The sequence below is a fragment of the Coenobita brevimanus genome, chromosome 65 (genome assembly GCF_032717465.1).
Source record: "Coenobita brevimanus isolate Jiangsu-jjx chromosome 65, ASM3271746v2, whole genome shotgun sequence".
Taxonomy (NCBI): Eukaryota; Metazoa; Arthropoda; class Malacostraca; order Decapoda; family Coenobitidae; genus Coenobita; species Coenobita brevimanus.
In genome coordinates this window covers 710,487-735,186 of record NC_137018.1, presented here as the reverse complement: position 1 = coordinate 735,186, position 24,700 = coordinate 710,487, and the positions used below count along the sequence as shown (strand labels likewise).

Here is a 24,700-nt window from a genome sequence, read left to right as displayed (position 1 = left end):
CATTTGACTACCCTCCCCCCAACTCACCCCCCCCTCCCTCATATACCTCTAAACTCCATCCCTCCGCCTCATCCTCAGTCTACCCCTTCCTCCACCTCACCTACATACACCCTCTTAGTCAGTCGTTCATTCTCCATTCTCTCCACATGTCCAAACCACCTCAGTGTATTTCTCCTAATCTTCTCAACCACATTCACATCCACCCCATGCCATGTAATGTAGTGGGAGGCTGCAGCAAGAATCTGGGTGCCTCTCAAGTCTAGGTGATCCTTGACTTTGAGGACTTTGTAGGGCAATGTCTTAACTCTTATCAGCAAAAGGGGACATGGCGTTAAAAAAAAAAATAAAAAAATAAGATAAAATATATACTGTATATATAAACATCATTCTTAATTAATGCAATCTGGCACTGTAGGCAGTGGATATACAGGGTGTCCCGCAAGATTTTTTGTTTGTTTGTTTGTTTTTTAACTTTGGGTTCTTTGAAAGTTGAGAATTAGAATCATGTGGTACAGCATGGCCTCCCCCCCTCACCAAAAAAAATTAGTCCAAGACTAACCTGATGTTACTGTTTAAAAAAAAAAAAAAAAAAAAAAAATCTCATGGGACACCCTGTTTCATCAGTGCATAATTAAAGGCTTGGCTCTTTGAAGACAGATGCTACTTTAAGTGAAATAACTTTATGTGAGACATTGTTTTGGTTAAAAACTTATTTTTTTTTTTTTTTAACAGAAGATGAACAGATGAAGGAAAAACAAATTAAATAAAAATATATATATCCAGTGGTATAATGCACAAAAATGTGTATCTGACTTCTTTGCAATTTTTGAGTAAATCAGTAGTAGCTTTAGATACAGTAGAGTTTAATTCATCAGCAGCTTACAAACAAAATGGCCTTCAGTAAAACCACTTAAATCATGGACTGAGGGTACTGTATATTATGCATAGATAGTGAATGCTATGTATAGGTAGTGAATGTTCCTTTTTTGTGAGACTGTATTTCTGTAAAGTTAATACTGATATTGACTGTGTGACAGGTTCAGTTCACCATAGGAGAGCCACCAGTTGGGGGACGGCGGCGCTCCACCTCAGGCAGCTCATACTCCACAACACCACCTACCTCTTCTGCAGTCACTGGTAAGTCAAAACTCTTTCACTACACTGTCTTGGTTGGCTGCCTGTTTAGGGTGCCACACTGTTGACTGACCTGGGCATTCAGGGTGTCTCACTGTTTGAGTAGGGTGATTCTCTGTGTGGGTGGCTGCCTGTTTAGGGTGCCTCACTGCTGAGTATGGCAGACTGTTTGCCTGTTTAGGGTGCCGTACTGTTGCCAGACCGGGTGTTTAGGGTGTCTCACTGTTTCAGTAGGGTGACTGTGTCTGGGTGACTGCCTGTTTAGGGTGCCTTACTGTTGAGTATGGCAGACTGTTTTGCATGACAAATTTTCTTGTTACAACTCACCTTCTGCTGTACCTGGGTGTTTTGGATAGCTCACTGCTTTAGGTAATCCACTGTCTAGGTTGATTCAATGTTTTAGGGTGGCAAACTGTCCAGGATGAGTTGCTGTGTAGTATTCCCCACCTAGCATGTCTTACTGACAGGCATGCCAACTGTGTAGTTTACCTCACAGTGCACACATGGACAGAATGAGTCCTTAGGGTGGCAGAGGACAAGATTTGACCATTATGCACTATGTACTGTATATACCACCAGTTAATTTGAGAAGCCAGTAGGCTTTTGTGATTCTGTATTTGTCCATGAATGTTGACATGAAAAAGTATGGAAAAGGTGTAAAGAATTATGGAATGAAGTTGTTGGAGAGATGTATAGGTATGATCTGATGGGGAGAGTTTTTATGGGTCATCTGATTGATGTATTAGACCATTTGGTATGCCAGAAGAAAGTATCGTTAGCCAATGGCTGAATGATAAAGTTGCATTCCTATAGCTGATCAATATTTTAGATACAAGGAAGTGCATAAGTATACCTGCTCAAGAGAGATTGGAATAAGGTTGGAAAGAATCATGATTGATTATATCCTTGTAGAGAGAAATTTGCTGGAATATGTTAATAACTAAAGAATTGAGAGAAGATAATATGGAACAATGTCTTATGACATTATTGTAGTTAACTGGTACATTATGGAAATGAGAGGGACATGAAAGCAGATTGAGAGAATTTCTCAGATTAAAAGAATAAAGTAGGGAAAGTGAACCACATAGTTGCTGTGGATTACTCTGACTGAAGATAGAGAAGAGTTAGTGGTGAGACAGGAAAGTTAGTGATGATATTTTATAAAGGTAAAGCTGTGAGGCATTTAGCTGTGGTGCATATCTCTCTCACTTCCTTAACAGACTTTTGAACCTGTGGCAGGTTATTCACCCACTGTTGTAGGGTATAAGGCCACTGCTTTACCTCCCCTAGGTGTTATGCAAGGCACTCATTTTCCGTATCTGTGAATGAACACATGAGTTGAATGGCACCTGATGCCCGTACCAGGATTTGAACCCTGGCACTGACTGACTGACAGGTTTGTAGCCAGCAGCACTAACAACTCAACCACTGGAGCATTTTACGATCAGATAAAAGCAACAAGAAGTCCAGATGTTTTCGTTTTCGTTTTTCATTTTTAAAGGCTCCAACATGCTTGCATGTATCGGCCTTGGTCACCTAATGGCGGCTCTCCACACTGCACGATCCATTGCAGCCTCCCTGTTCAGTCTCTTAACCCTGAGGTCACACTTAATGACTTCATCCCATGTCTTTCTCGGTCTACCCTTCATAACCCCACCCCCAATATTAACACCTCTCACCTTCCTAACCCAATTATCATCCCCCATCCTCTCCACATGTCCAAACCATTTCAATCTACCTCTCCTCATCACAACACCAATACACTCCAGTCCCATCCTACCTCTCAACTCTTTCATCGTAAACCCAGCCCCTCCAGGCCTTGGACGCAGGGACGCACTGCACATCCACCTAATCATTGTCATTTCTGTACGTCTGAGCTGGCGAATATCTTCCTCCTTCACTGCCCAGGTCTCACTACCATACAGCATTACACTCCTAACACATGCTGCATACAAAGACCCCTTAGCACGTTGGGAGAGTCCTCTCAATGTCAGGAGAGGCAAGAACTCCCTGAACTTCTTCCAACCACTTCTCACCCTAGCCACAGAGCTAGCTCCAGCCCCACCTCCAGCACACAACATGTCTCCCAAATAACAAAACTCTTCCACACACTCAAGAGATTCACCAGCAAGTTCAATCCTTTCACGTCTAACAATCTCCACCTGCTCACCCCGACACACCGTACACATAAAATCAGCATTATCTCGCAGTCTACCTCTGATACCACTACATCTCTTATGCACCCATTTATCACAAACACCGCACAAGATGGAATTACTTCCCACGCCCTTGTGGCAAACTGCACATGGCCACTCTCCCTCGTCTTTGACAGTACCGCCACCAACCCTAGATATCATCACTTTTGTTTTATCTGCATTTACCCTAAAGCCCTTGTGCCCCATACCATCTCTCCACTTCCTAAACCTTTCCTCCGCCTCCCTTTCGTTCTCTGCAATCAACACCAAATCATAAGCATACAACAACTCCCTTGGGAGTCTGTTTCTAAAGTCACGTGAAAGGGCTTCAAGTACCATGATAAACAACATGGGACTCAAGACTGACCCCTGATGCACACCAACATTCACGGAAAACTCATCACTCAAATCTCCATTCACTCTTACCTGGGTGTGAGCACCCACATACATAGCCATAACCACCCTAACCAGCCACTCCTCCAAGCCAAGCTTTCTCATTGCCCACTTCACCACCTCTCTAGGGACTCTGTCAAAGGCCTTTTCCAAATCAACAAAAACAAAATAAAGATCCCTTCTCCTACCAATATATTTTTCCTGAAGCTGTCGAACAATGAATATAGCATCAGTGGTCCCCCTACCTGGCATAAACCCAAACTGCATCTCATCAATATTCACTCTTTCTCTAATCATACCTTCTAAAACTCTCTCCATTACCTTCATTATCTGATCTAAAAGCTTTATACCTCTATAATTTCCTCTTTCCAGGGCATCACCCTTCCCTATATACACATTTACAATTACACTCTTCAGCCAATCATCTGGGATGCACACTCATAAATAATCCTATTTATCAGGTCAGTGACTAACCTCACCCCTATATCGCCTGAGACCTTCAACATTTCAGCAGTCAACCCAGACACACCTACTGCTTTCCCCACCTTCATCCTGCCTATTGCCTCACTCACAGTAGCAGCAGCAAAGGCCAAGGGCCAGACACTGGATCTGCTGGCTCCAAACCTTCCCTGTCCCAGTCAAATTCCTCATTCAACAACTGGTTATAATGCTCTCTCTATGCATCTTTAATATCCTCACTGTTCACCACTACCCTTCCTTCATCATTCTTCACACACTGCTCACCTATAATATCCCGATTATCCCTCTTCACCTGACCTGCCACCCTAAATATCGTATTTTTCCTTTCCCCATGATTTAGGTTATCAAGTAATTGTCTCTGTGACTCAGACTTTGCCCTGTATACCTCTCTTCTAGCCCTCTGCTTGGCAGCCAAATATTCCTCTTTGCTACCACCCTTCTTCCATTCCCGGAAAAGCCTTCTTTTCTCCTTAACTGCAGCTTCTACACCCTCATCCCACCACCAAGTTATTTTATGTCTTGGTGGTCCTTTTGTCCAACCGCATGTTACATCAGTAACTCTCAAGAAATTGTTCTTGAGGGCTCTGTACTGTTCATTAACGCCTCTGTCTACAGCTCCCTGTTCAGCCACCACTCTCCTCAACTCGCTATAGAAGGCATCCCTTACTACTTGGTTTTTCAGCTTCCATATTTTCCTCCTAGGTACATAAGTCCTCTTTTTCATCACTTGTTCTTTAAGCACCCTATCACAAATCTATAGTTTGTGCTGCTGCACACACTCCTCACTTCCTGTAACTTTAACATCCCTCACTAACCTCCTATCAGCCCTCCTAACCAGAAAATAATCTATCTGACTGCTATTTCCCCCAGACTCATACATAATTAACCTACTGTCTCTTTTCCTAAAATATGTATTGCACACAATCATGTCCGTTGCCTCCCCAAACTCGAGTATCCTTTCCCCTTCTGCATTCCTTATACCATACGCACATCCCCCATGCACTCCTTCATAACCTTGTGCTGCATCACCTACATGACCATTTAAGTACCCTCCCAAAATCACTATCTCATCATCCCGCATACCACCTACTACACGTATTAAATCATCCCAAAAGCTATCTTTCTCTGCTTCATCCAATCCTGCCTGTGGAGCATATGCCGATATAATCGCAGCTATCTTTCTCCCCAACAGAATTTTCACTACCAATATCCTATCGCTTACTCTCAAGACATTCATAAAATATTCCACCCATTTCTCCGCAACCATCACACCAACACCTTTATATCCGTCTGTCCCCCCCTGCCAAAACAACTTATAGCAACAGTCCTTCCCAACAATCTTTCTGGCTGATCCACCCCTGTACTGGACTTCCTGCAAACACGCCACATCCACCCACCTCCTACTGAATGCATAGAATTTATGCTTTATAATGTGCTTTGATCTCCCAGAGTTATTAAAGAATGACTTACATCAGACACAGTGAATTCTTCAAATAACTCCAGCCAAGTATGGCAGCTTGTACATTACTCCTCCAAAACTTAACCATATCTGCGCAGGGATAAATATTGTGCTTATGCTCAGGTGGGGGCACGCACCATCCACTCACTCAGTGTAGTGCTGCTTGGGTGTCTGTGCTTTCCTCTCATCCCTCCTCTTCTGTCTTTCTTTCCTTCTTTCTTTCCTCTTCCTTCTGCCTATGGGTGACTTTACACTCCCTCTTCTGTCTTTCTTTCATTCACTTTTTCCTCTTCCTTCTGCCTGTGGGTGACTCTACACTGAGTGACAAGCCAGTTGGTTTCCTGTACACCAGGAAAAGATTTACTATGCTGGGTGGTAAACATATAACCAAATTATGGCACCTTATGGCTTAGTGGGTAATTAAGGTGCTCCAATTGGATTTGGCATGTGTAGGTTTATATCCAAGGGGTGGTTGGGGTTTATAGCTCACGTAATGCCACTCAGGCATGATGGATGAGTGAAGCTGGTCACTCTCATCTTAAATGTCAGGACCAGCTTGCCTAGCCCCTGGTTCCTACACTTCTCGTGGGGCAACACAGGATTAGATGATGATGATGAGGTTAATAGCAAGTGACGTTCATTAGCTTATGAGTGACCTCTTCATTCTGGAGATGTACTTTACACTTTATTTTGGCTCATAGCGAATTAATTTTTACAGCCTTGGTGAGAGCTTTTGGGGTGAAGGGGGTTCAGTATAAGCTGTTTAACAGCTCCTGTACATGTTGTTTTAGTATGTCCTAAGGGAATGCAAAGAAGCATCTAATATCAGTGTTACATATGTCAAACACTGCTTTCCCATTCAGCCATGTATACTGTTACATAATTCAGGAATAAATGGCCTTTAAAATAACAAAATGAGTTTGATGTTTGACTTTCTCAGTGAGAAGTTTGCCATATTGAGTCAGGTTTTGTGGTCCTACAATTGATGCAGTGAGTGAATCAATAATTGAAGATGCCTCAAGTCAGGAACATGAAGCTGGAGCTAGATATATATAGTATACAGAATTTATTCCCCTTTATTTTCAGTTGTGCTCTTGCTGGTCATTTCCATTGCAGTTCTAGCTACTACATGTGTTTTTATACAGTCATTAAGTTCTTAGTGTTCTGTTTAGTTTCCATGTTGTGATAAACTGTGTGATCCATATTAGCGATGTTTCATTGCATTTTATACAACTGACCTGAGTTATTGAGAGATGAAGTTGCACTTACACTGAAGTTTGATTGCTACTAATAATATTGTAATAAATACTGCATCAGCTTATGATTATCCAGTGAGTCCCCCCCCCTCTCCTCCCCTCACTGTTTGTCTGTATATAATGTACCCACTTGTTATAAACTGGAATATATTTTTTGTGGTTTTGTAGTGCCTTTTTACTTTTCTGTAGTTTGAAGCCAACAGTTATTGTAATTACCATTCATTAAGAAGGGAATCCAATTTGTCTAAATTATTGTTTGCTTCATCATTCAGTGATCATTATTAAAAGTATCAAAAATATTGGTTAAAATGCAATACAGTACGGTAAAAAATATTAGAAATGCAGTACAGTACAGTACAGTACACAGTTGTGAGGTGTAGTTTTGGGCAAGGCATTTGCTGCATGATTAATGATGTAAGTACTGTTATGTACATTGGCAAGTGTATGTATTTTGTATTGTAGAGTATGTGTTTGTGGGTAGCTTGTAATTGTGGTGAGATCCTGCTGCAGGTACCACTACAGTGATCCCTGCTGGCCGCATCACCCCTACCAACTCGCCCTTGCGTCAGTCAGGCCGTCGCACTCCCCCCTTTACAACCCCACAGCTGTTCTCTGCCCCACCTGTGCTGCCCCCTATCCTTGGCTCCCCCACAAAGCTAGGGCAGGGGCAAGATAACCCAGCTGGTGATATCTGCGGCAACACCACCAACATGCCCCTCACAGCACCTCATCGCGCCATCACCTTACCTGAGATGACCTCAGTGTCACGTGACCTCTTTTCTGGTCAGTAAGGCTTGGTGTGTGTATCACCAGTGCACCTGCGACCTTCATCATACATTCTTTCACTATTGTTTGACATATAGGTGATTTGTATAGAAATATTCCCACTGCTTATTGTGTTTAAGTATGTCCTCAGATGGAAGATACTTGTATAGTACAGTATTTTGTTGTTATCTCTATTGCAGTATTGTGGTGTTCAGTGAGATTATATGGTGTATGTGATGACAGCTTTTCAGTTCCTTATTGATATATTAAGGTAACTGATTTTGAGTGAGGATTATTGTATATCTGTATAATTGCAGGTGGTGGCCAAGACATGAGTGTAGAGAGCAATGGGTTGCAGCGATCCAGAACTGAGTCTCATTTGCTGGAGTGGCAGGCAAGGGCAGCTAGCCCACCCTACTCTGGCCGGCAGCTGGTGCAGTGTGGCCAGTCTGCTCCCTCCTTCCTCTATCAAACTGGCCAGACTGACACTCAGCATGCTCTTGCCTTCTATGCCCCACCTCTCCACCAGGAGACTCTGATGGAGGTATCTAACAAATCCTTATTCCATGACATAAACTATATGCAGATGTCCTGCACATGCCATACCCCTTGTCACTCACTGCACTGAAATGATCGCAGAAAGTAGTGCCACGTTTTACAGAGCTTTTCATATTTTTATTATATTTTTAAGTAGTTGGTAGGGGTGTTCACCATCCACTCACTCAGTGTAGTGCTGGTCTTGGGTGCCTGCCCTTTCCTCTCTTCCTTCTTTCCATCCTTCCTCTTCTGTCTTTCCTTCTTTCTTTCTTCTTTCTTCTGTCTGCAGGTGACTCTACATTGAGTGACAAGCCAAGTGGTTTCCTGTACATCAGGAAACCATTTACCTTGCTGGGTGGTATCCATATAACAAAATTATGATGCCTAGTGGTTTAGTGGGCAATTAAGGTGCTCCAATCAGATTGAGCATGTGCAGGTTTATAGCCAAAGGGTGTTTAGGGTTTATTGCTCACATAATGCCACTCAGGGATGAATGAGGCTGGTCACTTTCATCTTAAATATCAGGACCAACTTTCCTAGCCCCGGGCTTCTATGCTCCTTGTGGGGCAACACTGGATTAGATGATGATGAAATATTTTTAAGTGTACTAGATAAAACACTTTGTAGATTAAAAATATCTATCTGTCTTTCTATCTATCTGTCTGCAGTATAGCCAGACACCTCATTCCAGCAAGCTGTGGCCACAAACAAATTGCCTCCATGTCACCCTGTCCTCTGCTGTTTCACTGCCCTCCCCCAGCTCCCTCCCCTCCCCCCCCACTCTCTCTCATGTACCTGTCCACTCAGTGCCTCCATCTCATCCTCGGTCTCCCCCTCCCCTCCCCCCCCACTCTCTCTCATGTACCTGTCCACTCAGTGCCTCCATCTCATCCTCGGTCTCCCCCTCCCTCCACCTCACTCACATACATTCTCCTCACTAGTCTTTGGGTCTCCACAATAGAGAGAGAGGATGTATGGATCAAATATTTGCAGTAAGACAGATAGTGGAGAAGGCTTGTGAGAAGGACTGTAAGGTGTTTATTGCATTCATGGATCTGGAAAAAACATATGACAAAGTAGACAGAGAAGGATTGTGGAAGGTTTTGCACATGTATGGTGTAGATGGTAAGCTGGTAGATGCCATCATGAGTTTTTCTGATGGGAGTTCAAAAGTGTGAGATATGCCGTGATGGCATTGTGTGAAACGAAGATGAAAGGGTGTGAAGTGGAGGAGTGGGAGGGTGTGAAATGTGTAAGATCGGGAATGAATGGGTGAGGAAGATGCTAGGAAGAAGTTTGCTTTGTTGATGAATGAGGTGTGGCAGAGTGGAATGAGAGACTACAAATGTGTCAGCTCGAGGTGTATGTATGTCAAGTTCAAGTTGAGAAGGTGAAAGTGGCAGTTATTGTAGCATGTGCACCGTGTGAGTACAGGAGTGAGAGAGAGAAAGACAGATTTTGGTATGAGCTGGATGAGTAGTGGGAGAAATGCCTAAGAGCTTTAAAATGATTGTAATGGGGGATATGAATGGAAGAGTAGGCACTGGTCCTGAGGACGACATAATGGATTGTTATTGAGTACCAGGAGAAAATGATAATGGGAAGTGACTAAAAGATATGTGTCAGGAGAGGAGGTTGTGCATTTGTAACCCATTTAAAACACAAAGATGCACATAAATATACATGGTGTAGAGAGAATGGGGATTGTGTTGAAAGAAGCCTGATTGATTACGTGCTCGTGGAGAGGTCGATGATAGGAATGATTGCTGATACGAGGGCCATGAGAGGATGATGTGGAGGTCTGTCAGATCATTTGATTGTGATATGCAAAATCAAGCTGAGAGGAATGAGGTGGATCAGGAGAGAGAGGAGCAGTCAGGGAGAAAGACTGAAAGTTGGGAAGCTGAGGATCAAAGAAATGGCAGATGATTTCAGGACCAAAGCAGGGGAGGAGTTAGAATCAGTGAATTGGAATGAAATGGATCTGGACACCCTGTGAAATGCATATAGGGATTGCTTAGTTAGGAATGCTAAAGCGGTGTGTGGTGTGGCAAGAGTAACAACAAAGAAGAAAGGTACGGCATGGTGTGATCAGGAGGTTAAGAGAGCAATGGAGGAAAAAAGGAAGAAGTGGCTAAAGTGGTTACAGGACAGGGGTTCAGTTGAAATAAGAACTGAATATATTGAGAGCAAGAAGCACGTAAAGAGACTAATGAGGAGGAGAAAGAAGGAGGTAAATGATGATTCAGGAAGAAAAATTAAAGCAAACTACTCTGAAACTAGGAAGGTATTCTGGAATGAGGTGCGGAAATGTAGAAGTGAAAGCGGAAAGAAATGTGATGGTGTGAAGGATGTAGGTGGTAGATTATTAACCCATGAGGATGAAGTAAGGACCAGGTGGAAAGAATATTTTGAAAGCCTGATGAATGGGAATAGAGAGAGCAGAGTGGCTGTAAACACGATTGGTTTTGGGGGTGTGCAGAGAAGGAATGCAGTGCCAGGAGACGTGACACTCACATAGGTGAAGAGTACTGTGAAGCGGCTGAAAAATGGGAAGGCAGTTGAGGTTGATGAGGTGTATGCAGAGATGATTAAGTGTAGTGGAGAGAGTGGAATGAAGTGCGTGTTGGAGATGTGTAAGATGGCATGGATGAGTGAAACTGTGCTTGCAAAATGGAAGAAGGCTGTGATTGTACCCCTGTACAAAAATAGAGGTGAGGAAAGTATGGTTGTTCAATATATATATATATATGGATGGGGTGATGAGAAAAGTAAAAACACGAGCAGTGGAGAGAGAGATGGCGTTGGTAATGAATGGTGATGGATGGAATATCTCAAATTTGTTGTATGCTGGTGATGCAGTACCGTTTGCAAGTACCAGACAAGAACTTGGTAGGCTGGTGCAGAGTTTTGTTGATGTCTGTGAGTGTTGGGCCTGGAGAGTGGAGAGAGACTGGAATTGGTGAGAGAGTTCAAATACCTGGGTACAGTGATAGAATAGAGAGGAAACTGTAAAAGAAGTTGAAAGTAGAGTGACACAAGGAAGAAAAGTAGCTGGTGCAATGAAGGCCTTGATAAGAAACAGAGGCTTGAGTGTTGCAGCTGTGTGAGACCTACATGGTGTGTTAGTGCCAACTTTAACATATGGATGTGAGACTATGGTGTGGCATGAAAATGAAAAGTCAAGAGTAAGAGCAGTGGTGATGGGACTGCTGAGGAATGTATGTGGAGTACAGAGGGTGGATAGGATGTGAAATAATGTGATTCATGAAAGATGTAAAGTGAGGACACCAGAATCGAAGAGACACCAGAATCGAAGAGAGTGTACTGAGATGGTATGGTAATGTGGAGAGAATGGATAACAATAGTGGTGAAAAAGGTATTTCTGAGCGAATTTGAAGGAGGGAGGAGGCAAGGTAGGCCAAGGAGAAGGTGGAGAGATATGGTGGATGAGTGTGTGAGGGAGAGAGGTTTGGAAGTCAGTGAGGCTAGGGAACTGACAAGAGATCGAGCTGGCTGGATGAATGTTGTGAGGAGAAGTGTATGATCAAGGATTTGGCACCCCTTTTAACATGGTAGCGTCCGGATTGACTCAGTCAGATATGTTTATGTGAAGCTACAGATCGTGGTGAATGTTTTTGGCATATCAGATAGAGCCAGGATTCTGGGAGCTTGAATGATGAGTGAATGGAAGCGTGGCCCATTGGATTGGGCAAATTTGGGCTATCTGGACATTGCTACTCCTCACCCTGCCCTGGGGTGGGAAAGGAGGTCCGGATGATGATGATGATGATGATGATGATAAGCATGTGTAAGGGTAAATGGGCATCAAAGTGAATGGTTCACGATCAGTATGAGCGTGCAACAAGATTGTGTGATGTCCCCATGGTTGTTCAATATATATATATATACCACCCCGTTTGGGATACATGGCGTCTGGCAATGAATGAATGAAATATATATATATATATGGATGGGGTGATGAGAGAAGTGAAATCACAAGTAATTGAGAGAGGGATGGTGTTGGTAATGAATGGTTATGGATGGAATATCTCAATTTGTTGTATGCTGATGATGCAGGACTACTTGCAAATACCAGATAAGAACGTGGTAAACGTGCAGAGTTTTTTTTATGTCTGTGAGCATCATGCCGTGAGAGTAAATGTAGAAATGATTAAAGTGATGGTTATTGAGAGAGAAGGTGACTCCCAGTGTGATGTCACAGTGAATTGAGAGAGGCTAGAATTGTTGAGAGTTCAAATACATGAGTTCAGTGATAGAAAAAAAAAGAGGAAAATGTTCAAAAGAAGTGGAAAGTAGAGTGACCCAAGGAAGACAAAACGCTGCACTATTTAAGATGCACCCTATTTTTGGAAGAGGAAGTCTAAGGAAAAAAGTTTTTTTTTAAACATTCACGTGAATCTTATTTTGCACAAATAAGATTCACGTGAATGTTTACTCGGCAGATTTATGAAAAACTTCAAGGACAGCCACAACTCTTGTGTCTATATACTAATAGTGCTGCCACCTGGTGTCTCTTAGTGATTATAACTGAAATTCCCCAATGCAGTCATGGATTTTTAAGATGAACAAGTGTTTGCAACTTTCTATTGGTCCTTTTTTTAATGTGCATGAATCATGCTGATACTTTACTTACAAACTCTGTGTTTACCTACTGACAGTACTGTCACCTTTTGTCTACTGGTAAATATCTGAAAGTCGGTGGAAATATAGATATTCAAGATGAACAAAGTCATTGCAACTTTTTATTGGCCTGTATATTTTGTGATTTTATATTCTCTTTGCATGAATCATGCTGATACTTTACATGCAGTCAAGTGACTGGAGGACAAAGGCAGCTGGGTCAGGCTCAACAGAGAAGAGAGGTAGATTGAAGCAATTTCTGGTATACAAAATGTGTGAGAATTACAGATTTTCATTTTAATATAGTAGAAGGATGAGTAGTAATGAACAGAGATAGAAGTGAATATATTCAAACCCACCTGGTTCAGACTCAGTAAAGAAGCATGTTTATATGTGCAGCTGTGATTCCGGTTTTCACTAATATTGAAACTACTGACTGATGAATAATACTGATTGGAGATTCTGAAGGGTGTGTGCATGTATGTGAATGTGCCTATATCGATCTAAGTTGTAGTGGGTTTTGGTTTGGAGTAAAAAACCTTTTTTCCTTTGACTTGCTCTTCCAAAAATAGGGTGCATCTTAAATAGTGCAGCGTTTTGTATGCCACAAAATGCGATGAATAGGGTGGTGAAAGGGTTATATATGAATGAATCAAAGATGGGAGGAGATGTGGTAATTAAAGAAGATGGATGGATATAGTGAGCGGGTGTATGAAAAAGCAAGGTATGGAAGTTACTGAGGATAAATAATGGACTGAAGACCAGGTTATTTGGATGAAATATGTTCAGAGGAGCTCTCGACATGTTTAGCACCCTAATTTGTAACTTGATAGCCAATGAATTGACTATTTGAAGCACATGTGAAATGAAAAAAAAAAGTGCAGATTGTTAGATGTATGGGATAGAGCTATACATGCGGGGATTTGAATGGTGTATGAATATCTGGTGAAATATATCTTAAATCACTCTCATCTTAAATGTCAAGACCAACTTGTCTATCCTGGATTCCTACGCTCCGCATGGGGCAACATAGGATTGGATGATGGATGGATGGATGGATGGATGAATATCTGGCCCATTTCACTGGACATGCTGTTGATAGTTCTCCCTCATGTTTTCATTTTCTTTTGTTGTCTAGATCCCACATCACCCCATCCTTAAGTTGAAAAAAAGCCCAAAAGGATGGGGATGATGGGAAAGAAAAGGTAACTATATTAGTGTGATTCCACTTTTCTATGTTATTTCAGCGTGAACACAATGAGACACTGGCCAAGCTGAATTTTGTGCTGGCGCTGGTGGACTGTATCCTTGAACTAGCCAGGTCCCGCGCTGCCCCCATCACGGTACTGCGGCAAACCAACCCCATGAGAGAGTCAACGTCACCAGGTCAGATCATCCCTCACTGCTCTTGGCCTTCACTCTCCCAGTCCTTCAGCCATACTGTCTTCTACCTCGTATATATCCTATGCTTCCTTTGTCCCACATTCATCATAGCCCACCCTCACTGTGTCCCTCCCTCATTAATCTTACCCTCTCTCCCACCCTCAATAATCTCACCCTCTCTCCCATCCTCAGTAATCCCACCCTCTCTCCCATGGTCAATAAACTCACCCTCACTGTGTCCCTTCTTCATTATTTCCCAACTTCACTAAGTTCCTTCCTCTATATGTCTCACCCTGACTGTGTCTCAGCCTCATTAATGCTACCCACATTGTGTCCCATGCTGTGTGTCTTACCTTCACCCTTAGCACACCCTTGTTGTCTTCTGCAATCATGTCCCACATTCTCTATGTTCCACCCATCTTGTATTTTCATACCTTCATTGCCCACATCCACTCCCTTAACTGTGTTCCTACATATTATTATTATTTCTAGTTCTTCATTGTTACTACAACCCACACTGTTCCCACAGCCTCACTGTTTCACCCACACTCTCCCCACAGTGTCATATTTCACTCAAACTCTCCACACCCTCTATGTGTTCATGTACTTTTGTTGTCCCTACATCCCTCGGATGACCTAACACACCCTCCTTTTATTTTTTAGAAATAAAGCTTTTTGAGCTTAAGGCTTTTACAGTTGCTTTTGCTTTGTTTTCTTCAGTTATGCAGGACATACTAACCATGGTTGTTGGTTCAGACTCAGTAGGTAACTAGAGTTTTTTATTATTTAATGCCACCAAAGAAGGAGTAACATATCAGCAAGCCCTTATGCCTTTAAAAAGATATGGTATATGTGATTGGTTCTGTTTTTTAATAACTAGCTCATTATCTCCGTAAATTAGAATGAAGTATGTGTACATTTATATGTTTGTATAGGTAGTGGACGAGAATGTGAGAGCAGTGGAGTTGTGACGCCAGTGCCAGAGTGGCAGAGGAAGACAGAGCAGTTGGTGTTGTATGTTCGGGCTCTTCAGCTCTTGTCTTCAGCACTTTCCCTTGCCAAGCATGAGAAATCTACCAGCAGACTCCACCCATCCAATGCAGTAAAAAATGGTCAGTATTGAGTCAGAGAATGGCAGTGATTTGAAGTGAAGGTGATTAATATATATATATATATATATATATATATATATATATATTTATATACTGTATATTATTCCGAAAATGGGAAGTTATTCTGGAAAGAGGTGTGGAAATGTAGAAGTGACAGTGGAAAGAAATGTGAAAGTGCGAAGGATGTAAGTGGTAGATTATTAACCCATGGGATAAAGTAAAGACCAGACGGAAAGAATTTGTAAGTCTCATGAACTGGAATGGAGAGAGCAAAGCGACCGTTAACAGATTGGTTATGGGGGTGTACAGAGAAGGAATGCTGTGCCAGGAAACATGACATTTGCAGAGGTGAAAAACGTTGTGAAGTGGCTGAAAAATGGGAAAGCAGCTGGGGTTGATGAGGTGTATGCGGAGATGGTTGAATGTAGTGGAGAGAATGAAATGAATTGTTTGTTGGAGATATGTAAAAAGGCATGGATGAGTGAAACTGTGCTTGTAGAGTGGAAAAAGGCAGAGATTATACTCTTGTACAAAAATAAAGGTGAGCGAAGTGAGTGCAAGAATTATCATGGCATAAGTCTATTGAGTGTGGTAGGGAAGGTATATGGAAGAATTATTATAGAGTAAGAGAGATATCGGAAGTCCTAGTGAGTAATGAACAGGGTGGCTTTAGGAGTGGCAGAGGATGTTTGGATCAGATATTTGCAGTAAGACAGATAGAGGAAAAGGCATGTGAGGAGGTGTTTATGGCATTTTATGGATCTGGAGAGCGCACCCCACAAGTAGATAGAGAGAAGGATTGTGGAAGTTATTGCGCGTGTATGGTACAGTATGCATAGTCTGAATAATTTGGCTAGGACAGAGGCAAGTTCAGGGGAACACTTTTTCAAAACAATTGGCGGAATTCCATCTGGGCCTGGAGCTTTGTTGGTAGGTAAATTGTCTAGGATGGATTTTACGAATCTTGTCTGTATTTTAAGTGGGGCAGTTTCGGGAGAATCAAGTTCCAGTACTGAGACATTCTGGCTGGTATCATCTATGGTAGAGTTTCTTGCAAAGGTACTAGCAAAAATATCTGCTTTCCCATGTGGGTCATTTGTAATATTACCATCTGAAGATTTTAGTGGGGGAATGGAAGATGACTTGTTAAAGTTATTATTGAAAGAATTAAGAGTTGACCAGAATATTCTATTGTCATTAGGGTTGTTAAGTAGTTTTGATGCTTGCTTTTGAAGAAAGTTTGATTTAGATAGATTTAATACAGCTTTTGCATGATTTCTAGCAATTTTAAATTGGGAGAGTGATTCAGATGTTTTTGATTTTAAGTAAGAGTTATATGCTAATGACTTTTGGGCAGTTGCTCTGGCACAATTGCCATCAAACCATTTTGGAGAGTTTGCTCTTTTAGTGAATTGTTGACTTGGTATGAATAAATCCATACCAGCTAGTATTAAGTCGCAAATGTGGGACTGAGTAGAATTGGGATCACTAGAGAAGAAAGACTGCCATGGAACATCAGCAAGATAATTTCTAAATCCATCCCAGTCTGCCCTGTCAAAGTGCCATCAGGTCACCCTGACAGGTTCGGAATGGGGAGGTGTAGGAGGGTTAACTAATGAGGCTTTGATGAGATTGTGGTCAGAGGATCCAAGTGGTGACAGTACCTCTATCCTGTATTGATCTGGATTATTTGTCAAGAATAAATCCAAGAGATGGGCATTATGGTCAGGATTATCAGGTATTCTGGTTGGTTGCTTTACCAACTGGGTGAGATTAAACGATTCCGCAAACAGCTCGCATTCTAGACCAGCATCGTCAGTCCGGGCAGAATGCAATAACCATTCAACATTGTGTATGTTAAAATCACCCAAAATGGTAATTTCATTGCCAAGGGCAAGGTCAAGGTTACTCAACTGAGTGGATATGGAATCAAATACACTGGGTTCCGAAGAAGCATTGGGGGAACGATAAACTACACAGATACATATGGTAATGTTTTGGCAATTTAATTTATATAATGAGTAATCAAAACTGGATGAAGTGAAGTTTAAAATAGTTTCAACTGCATATTGGGATTTGATATAACAACAGGTGCCGCCCTTGTTTCGAAAGTTTGTAAGGAGATGGTAACCGGGAAAACAAAATGGAGATATATCGGTAGAGGGTGAGATTTGTGGTTCTGTGAGGAAAAGGGCCAAAGGGGATATGGACTGAAGGAAAAAATGAACTGAGTTTAAATTTGTGGTAAGGCTGCGGATGTTGGTAAAGAATAAGGCCGCACCGTCACCTCTTCGCCGACGAGCATTCCCGGAAATAGCAACAGTCACTTGATGGCGACCGGGAGGACCCTGTGCCTCCAGCCCTACCCTGCCAGTGGTGGCAATCCGAGGTACCACCTCATTTGATTGTAAGATTGCAGCGGCCATTACTAAAGATGTGAATAGTTCACAATATAGTAGACAGCCATACTAGAGTTAGGATACTAATGCTCTGTTTCTCTTGTGCATGCAGTTGTGGGTGTGCTGAATGAGAGGTTCCGTCAAGCACTCAGTGTGTGTAAGGACCTGAACAGTGGTGGTGCCACAGCTCCTCTCGACTCCAAAGTGTCAGCCATCACCGCTGACAAGCTTATATACAACTACGCCATAGAAATGGTCAGTCTTCAAATTTATCTCCTTTACAGAACAGTACTTAGTTCACTAATCTTTGTTTCTTTTATTTCATGATCTATATCTCAGTTGTACTTCTCAAGAATTAGACCTGAACCTGACATGGTGAGTATAGGTTATGTTTAGTTCATATATATATAAATATATATATATATATATATATATATCCCATTGGATCCCAGAGTTGCTGGACGAGGCACTGTTCCCGGAGGGTCCTAAGTGTACCACCCTCTGCCTATTGGCTTATAGTCGTGAAGCTCATAGATCCCTACCTGGGGGTTCCCTGCTTTATTAAGGTTTGAAAATTTCCAGTTCTGTCCAAAACTGGGGACACTGGGCTCCAATGGGATATATATATATATATAGAGCTATCTGTCTGTCTCTCTGTCTATCTATCTATCTATCTATTTATGTATGTATATATATATATATATATATATAATATATATTATATATCTGTCTATCTATCTGTATATCAATCTATCAATATATATATGTATATAGATAGATAGATAGATAAATATTATATATACAGTAGTCCCTGCAATATCCCATGTAATAGAGCCAACGGCATGTCCGGATAGTGATCTTGTCTGGATATTGGGCCCCAGCCTTCTGGACTTGTACTTATGGACCCTAACTCAGAAAAACACCTATACGACTCCCTCTGGACATGCATAGCACCTATTTAAGACCCAAATCACACCAATAAGGGACATAAAAGACTGAAGTAAATGCAAAAGAACCATAAAATGAGGTTTTTGAGGTAGGTTTATACAATATTAAACATTCTGGGTACTGTACTTACAAAAAGCCCCTGGCTCCTGGACTGGTAGTTATGGACCCTAACCTAGCCTAACTCAGAAAAACACCTCCCTACTGCACATGCATAGCACCTAAGACACTAGTCACACCAATAAGGGACATAAAAGAGTGTTAGAGGTAAGTATGGAAAAAACAGTACAGTACAATATGAAACATTCTGGGTACTTACAGCAAGTCTCTGGCCATCGCGATGAATAACCTGCCTCCTCTCAGACTCTGACAGTAAGGAGGAGTTCCTGAAGCACTTGCAGTACACTGTTCATGAAGTCTTGCACAGAACTTAGTCATTTGCACTCTGAATTCCACTCTCTTAACACTGCGCACTCTTGTCATACTTGTGCTCCATTGTACCTTAATGAAATAAGTGTTGCACTCTGCACTTTAAGTCTTTCCACTCTTAAAACCATTTTCTAAACAAAACACACTCGTTAATTTACGTTACATTTACAGTCCATTAAATTTTTGTCTTTTCACTGAGAACTCTAAATCCTTAACACTATGCACTGTTTTTTTCACTGCACAACACTGTAAATTCCCGTGTGGTCTAGTGGAGAAGTTCTTGGCGTCTAATCACTGTCAGAGTCTGAGAGTAGCACATGCAGGTGACCTAGGGGTGCATCGCTGGGTTGTGGTGATGGTGTACCCACTGCAGACGACTCTGAAGAGAGTCGCAAACTCATGTCGAGTGGTGACTCCACCATGCCTGATGTGCTGGGCTGTGGCTCAGATCATGAGGGCCTGTCTTGGGGAGACAGTGGAGTGGAGCCAGGGCTGGGCACAGTGGGGGTCACAGGCCTGAAAAAGCTGTCGATCATTGATGGACGCAAGGAACGACGATTCTGACGATTAATGATGCGCTGCCTGAAAGCGCGCACTTCCTCCACAAGTCCCAAGGGCCTCATCTCCCTGTCGCAGTCCGAGTGCTCCAGGTAGTCCAGAATGTACTCTAGGTGTTCCCGGAGTGCTCTCAGCTTGGGGACGGCTGGAGTAGTGTCACGCTGAGAGGAGTCCGCATCATCGTTGCCGTCCTCATCGGAATCTTCAAGCTGGGTACTGACACCTGCAACTGAAGATGCGATCTCGATATCAGACATGGTCTGATACCCAGGATCGCCCTCGTTGTCATCCAACCACTCACGCACTTCGTCCACATCAACATCATTGCCATGCGCACACAGACATGCATGGAAGTCATCCGCATCAAAACCTAGGAAATCGTGCTCCACATCCGTTCCGAGAAGCAGACGAGACCAACCATTTTTTAGACTCTTGACAGGGATTTCCTTCCATGCACTGGCCCAGTTGTAGATGGCAAACTTGATGTTGTAGCGGCGAATGTTTTCCAAAGTCCGCTGGCCTTGCATGTCCCATCCCACCCTGCGCTCGTCCTCGTCCTCGTCCTCGAAGACAACCATCACCTCGTCCAGGAACTTCCGCCGACACAGCCTTTTCGTTGCCACAATCACTCTTTGGTCCATTGGTTGGATGAGAGCAGTAGTAATAGGTGGCAGAAACATGCACCTAATGCGCCCATTCTCAGCCACCAACTCCTTGTCGCACGGGTGGGTAGATGCATTGTCGAGAAGGAGGGCCTTTACCTGGTCGCATGGAATTCCCAGTTTCTCCGTGTGGTAATGGATGACCTCCTTGACAAAATGGCGGTGGAACCAGTCTTTGAAGATCTGGTCTGTGAACCATGCCTTCACAGAATGGTATCAGACGACAGGAAGGACATCGATCACCCCACGAAGACACCGAGGCTGCTTTGCACGGCCAACAATAACAGGCTTGAGCTGGTGCATGCCGTTAGCATTGACACAACACAAAGCATATATCCGTTGCTTGCAGAGCTTGCGGCCAGGTACACGCTTCTCCGTCTCCTCGGCTAGAGTGTTCGTGGGCAAAGAGCGATAGAATAAGCCAGTTTTGTCAGCATTGTAGACTTGACCGAGAGTTAGGCCCTTCCTGTCGATCAAGCCCTTCACCTTGTGCCGAAACTCGTCAACTCCATCATCGTTGGCGTCCAAAGCTTCACCATTAGACTTACGGTTGGTAAGGCCATGTCGTAACTTGAACGTGAAGAGCCAACCTTCGGATGCCTGGAAGTCTAGGGCGTCGTGAAGCCTTGCGAACTTCTCAGCAGCAGCCTTCAGCTCCATGCCACGCACCATCACACCAGCAGCACGTTGCTGTCGATACCAAATCAACGTAGAGCGGTCGACTTCTGCATACTTGGGAGTATACATCACCTTCCTCTCCACGTTGCGTTTGCTTTTCGACGAGAAGTCAGCCATGTATTGCATGAGTTTGTCGTGGGATCTCTTGATATCAAACAAAGTAGACCGGGCCAGGTTGAATTCACAGAGGATACGTGAGGTAGACCATCCTGCATCCATCTTGTCCAATATCTTCCTCTTCTTCTCCATAGTCAAAACCACTCTCTTCCTCTTCCCAGGCGGTGGGGCCATCATCACACACACGAAGGAGAGGCACGAGAGCAGCAGGAGAGCCTGCAGCAGGTAAGGCACCACCACAAAAGCGAGCACGTGGGCAGCCATGACGACGAGCATGCACACACCACAAGAGACGGGTGGTAAGTGGGGAGGATGCAGGGGCGCTCTAGCGGACGTCAGCGGAACAACGCACCAAAACACAGCTCGCCCACGCCGAACTTCAAATTACGGGCGGGAAAAAGTCGGATTTTTTTTAAATTTTGTGGTTTTTGGCCCATTTTGGGAATATTGGATCCCGGGACGAAAATGTCCGGTTATTGGGGATGTCCGGAAAATGGGCATCCGAATATTGGAGGGATTACTCTCTCTCTTTCTCTCTCTCTCTCTCTATCGCCCCCAAGTGTAATAGGAAAAGTATATGGTAGGCTACTTGTTGACTGAGTTAGGGAAATAACAGAGGAAATAGTTGGAGAAGAACAGGGAGGTTTTAGGAAGGGAAGAGGTTGTGTAGATCAGATATTCATTCATGGGTCATTAGTGAAAAAGTTTCTAGAGAAGGGAAGGAAGTTGTTTGCAGCCTTCATGGATTTGGAGAAAGCATATGACAGGTTGGATAGACAAGGAATATGGGAAGTATTAAGGATATATGAAGTAAATGGGAAGTTTTTGAATGCCATGAAGAGTATGCATGAGGGTGCTTAGGCAGCAGTGCGTGTGGACAGCGAACTGAGTGAATTTTTCTATCTGAATGTTGGTTTAAAACAAGGATGTTTCATGTCCCCATGGTTGTTCAGTCTGTATATGGATGGAGCTACAAAAGAGATACAAGGTATGGCAGTGGTTGTTGGAGCAACCCTGATAAGAGAGGGCAGTGTTTGGAAACTCCCTGTATTGTTTGCTAGTGATATTGTATTGTTAAGTGGAGACAAAAGGGAATGCAAGGCCTGGTGAATTAGTTTGGGAGTGTGTGTAAGAACGAATCTAAAGGTGAATGTAGGGAAGAGTAAAGTTATGGTCTTTGAGAGAAATGAAGTCACTGAATGTACAGTGAGGCTGGATGAAGAGGAAATGGAAAATGTGAGTGCATTTAAGCACTTGGGTAGTGTGATGGGTAAGGATGGAAGTTTAGAGGGTGATGTGCTTGAAAGGGTACAGCAGGGAAGAATGGTTGCTGGTGCTTTGAGAGCAGTGATAAGGAACAGGGAAGTGAGAATGGAAGTATAAAAGTCACTGCATGACAGTATTGTGATACCAACTGTAATGTATGGAAGTGAAGCTTGGACCTTGTTGGCAGAACACAAGTCAAACAGTGGAAATGAGTTATTTTAGAGGGGTATGTGGAGTTACATGGAGAGACAGACTGACAAATAAGGAAGTGAAGGAGCGCTGTGGTGTGGATGTGGATGTGACAGAAAGCGTTAGGAGAAATACATTGAGGTGGTTTGGCCATGTGGAGAGGATGGAGAGCGAGAGACTAATGAGAAGAGTGTATGCAAGTGAGGTGGAGGGGGGAGAGGGAGGGGGTGGCCAAGGATGAGATGGAGGGATAGAGTGGAGAGGTATATGAGAGAGGGGGGTGTGAGTTGGGAGCAGGGGAGTGAAATGGCGGGGGACAGGGCAACTTGGAGGCGATTTGTTTGTGGCCACCCCAAACGGGATTGAGGCGTCTGGCAATAGATAGATAGATAGATAGATGTGAAGTTACATAGACAGATTAACACAGGAGGAGGTGAGTGATATGGTACTGGTGTGGGTATGAATGTGGATAAGCAAGTTACCACTAATGATGGTGGTGATGATGATTATTGTGATATGGATATATTTACCTTGATTTTATTTTCATATAATCCAGTAGAAACAATATTATTTTGGTTAGCTACTTTTAGAAATCTGTACTGGTACTTCATATGTTTCCCTTGAATCGTGCACTCCCAGGGCCTGATGAAAAAATTCTTAGAGCAGTATAGTACTACCTGTTAATGTCTTGGTACTGCACATTCACTGTATACCCATCTTTCATCTTATCACTGTCTTTCCTGCAGATCAGCTGTGTAAAAGAACCTCTGTAACCAGAAATTCTGAAACTTGTACTATTAAGTACAGTTCAGTTGATTTAAAGGGCATCACTTGCTTTACGGAGGACCTAGCACTAAAATTGTAAGTTGCTGATACAATCCCAGTCTTTCAGCAACTATGTTTTTAACAGTATTTTCTTGTCTTGCCACAGTGCCAGAGTGCTGCACTAGATGAGCTGTTTGGTAAACCTGAAGAATGCTTCCGTCGCTACCAGACTGCCCAGATCTTGCTTCATGCTCTAGCCCAGCAGGTAGCCCATGATGCAGACCGTTGCCTTCTTACTCGCTACAAGCAAGCTGTTGAGAGACGGCTCTTCCTTCTCCACGAACAGGGCGTTGTCCATGCCTACAACACCAACCAGGCCTGAACTGTTTCACCATTTACAATTTCAAGCCAGAGATACACAAGGCCTGAGTCACTTGAGGCATGAGATACATAAGGCTTGAGCTACTTCAGGTTTTAGTTGCACAAAGATTGATGACACTGTAGCCACGTCAGGTTTGAATTAACAACATTTCAACCACATGAACCACATCAAGGCTGGAGCTGCAAGAAGCAAGTCAAAGAAGGTCTCCACACTGGACTCGAGTCACACCAGGTCTGACACCAGGCCTGAACACACAAGGTTTTAGCCATGTTGTGCTTGAGCCACTTGTGTAAAAGTGCCTGGTAGAACTTACTGACAAATAGGGAGCTGGTAAAACTTAATGATAAGCATGGTGTGGGTGGAATATGACAAGCAGGTGTAGACAAATGCAGAAGGATGCTGTTGGTGGTGAAATGTATCATTAGAAACAAACTGGCTAAAGTAGTAGTACGTTCAGTAGTTATCAAGCTCAAATTTTCTTGATATGAACATGTGAAAGCCACTTTATTTAAGAAAGTGCAGTATATTTATGTACATAGAAACAACAGTTAATTAAAGTTTGCCTTGAACATGAGTGTAATATGAAATGCAGTGTGTAACAAGAAAGTGATGTAATTAAGACAGACATGTGATGCATAAGTTTTGGCATGGAGAGTGTATCAGTTCATGTCATTAGTGGTTAATCCGTACTCGATTCATGATTATATATATATATATATATATATATATATATATATATATATATATATATATATATATATATATATATATATATATATATATGTATATATATATATATATATGTATATATATATATATATATATATATATTTATATATATATATATATATATATATATATATATATGTATATATATATATATGCATGCCGGTAAATGCACAAACAAAATAACCGACTGAGTTTACAAAGTACTGGAAAATCAGAAAAGTTT

The 24,700-nt window shown here is 42.6% G+C and overlaps 1 protein-coding gene across 1 annotated transcript in view; it reads left to right on the top strand.

Annotated features, from left to right (window-relative positions):
* The window catches only part of Atg1 (serine/threonine-protein kinase unc-51-like protein Atg1), a 180,701-nt gene extending 156,272 nt beyond the window's left edge, over positions 1-24,429 (top strand). Inside the window, exons 13-19 of the mRNA XM_080276333.1 lie at positions 1,038-1,137; positions 7,428-7,700; positions 8,000-8,226; positions 14,111-14,249; positions 15,182-15,358; positions 17,870-18,012; positions 23,533-24,429. Coding sequence (XP_080132459.1) covers positions 1,038-1,137; positions 7,428-7,700; positions 8,000-8,226; positions 14,111-14,249; positions 15,182-15,358; positions 17,870-18,012; positions 23,533-23,748 — 1,275 coding nt within the window. The 3' untranslated portion in view covers positions 23,749-24,429. The remainder of the gene's footprint in view (positions 1-1,037; positions 1,138-7,427; positions 7,701-7,999; positions 8,227-14,110; positions 14,250-15,181; positions 15,359-17,869; positions 18,013-23,532) is intronic.
* Positions 24,430-24,700: the final 271 nt, after the last annotated feature.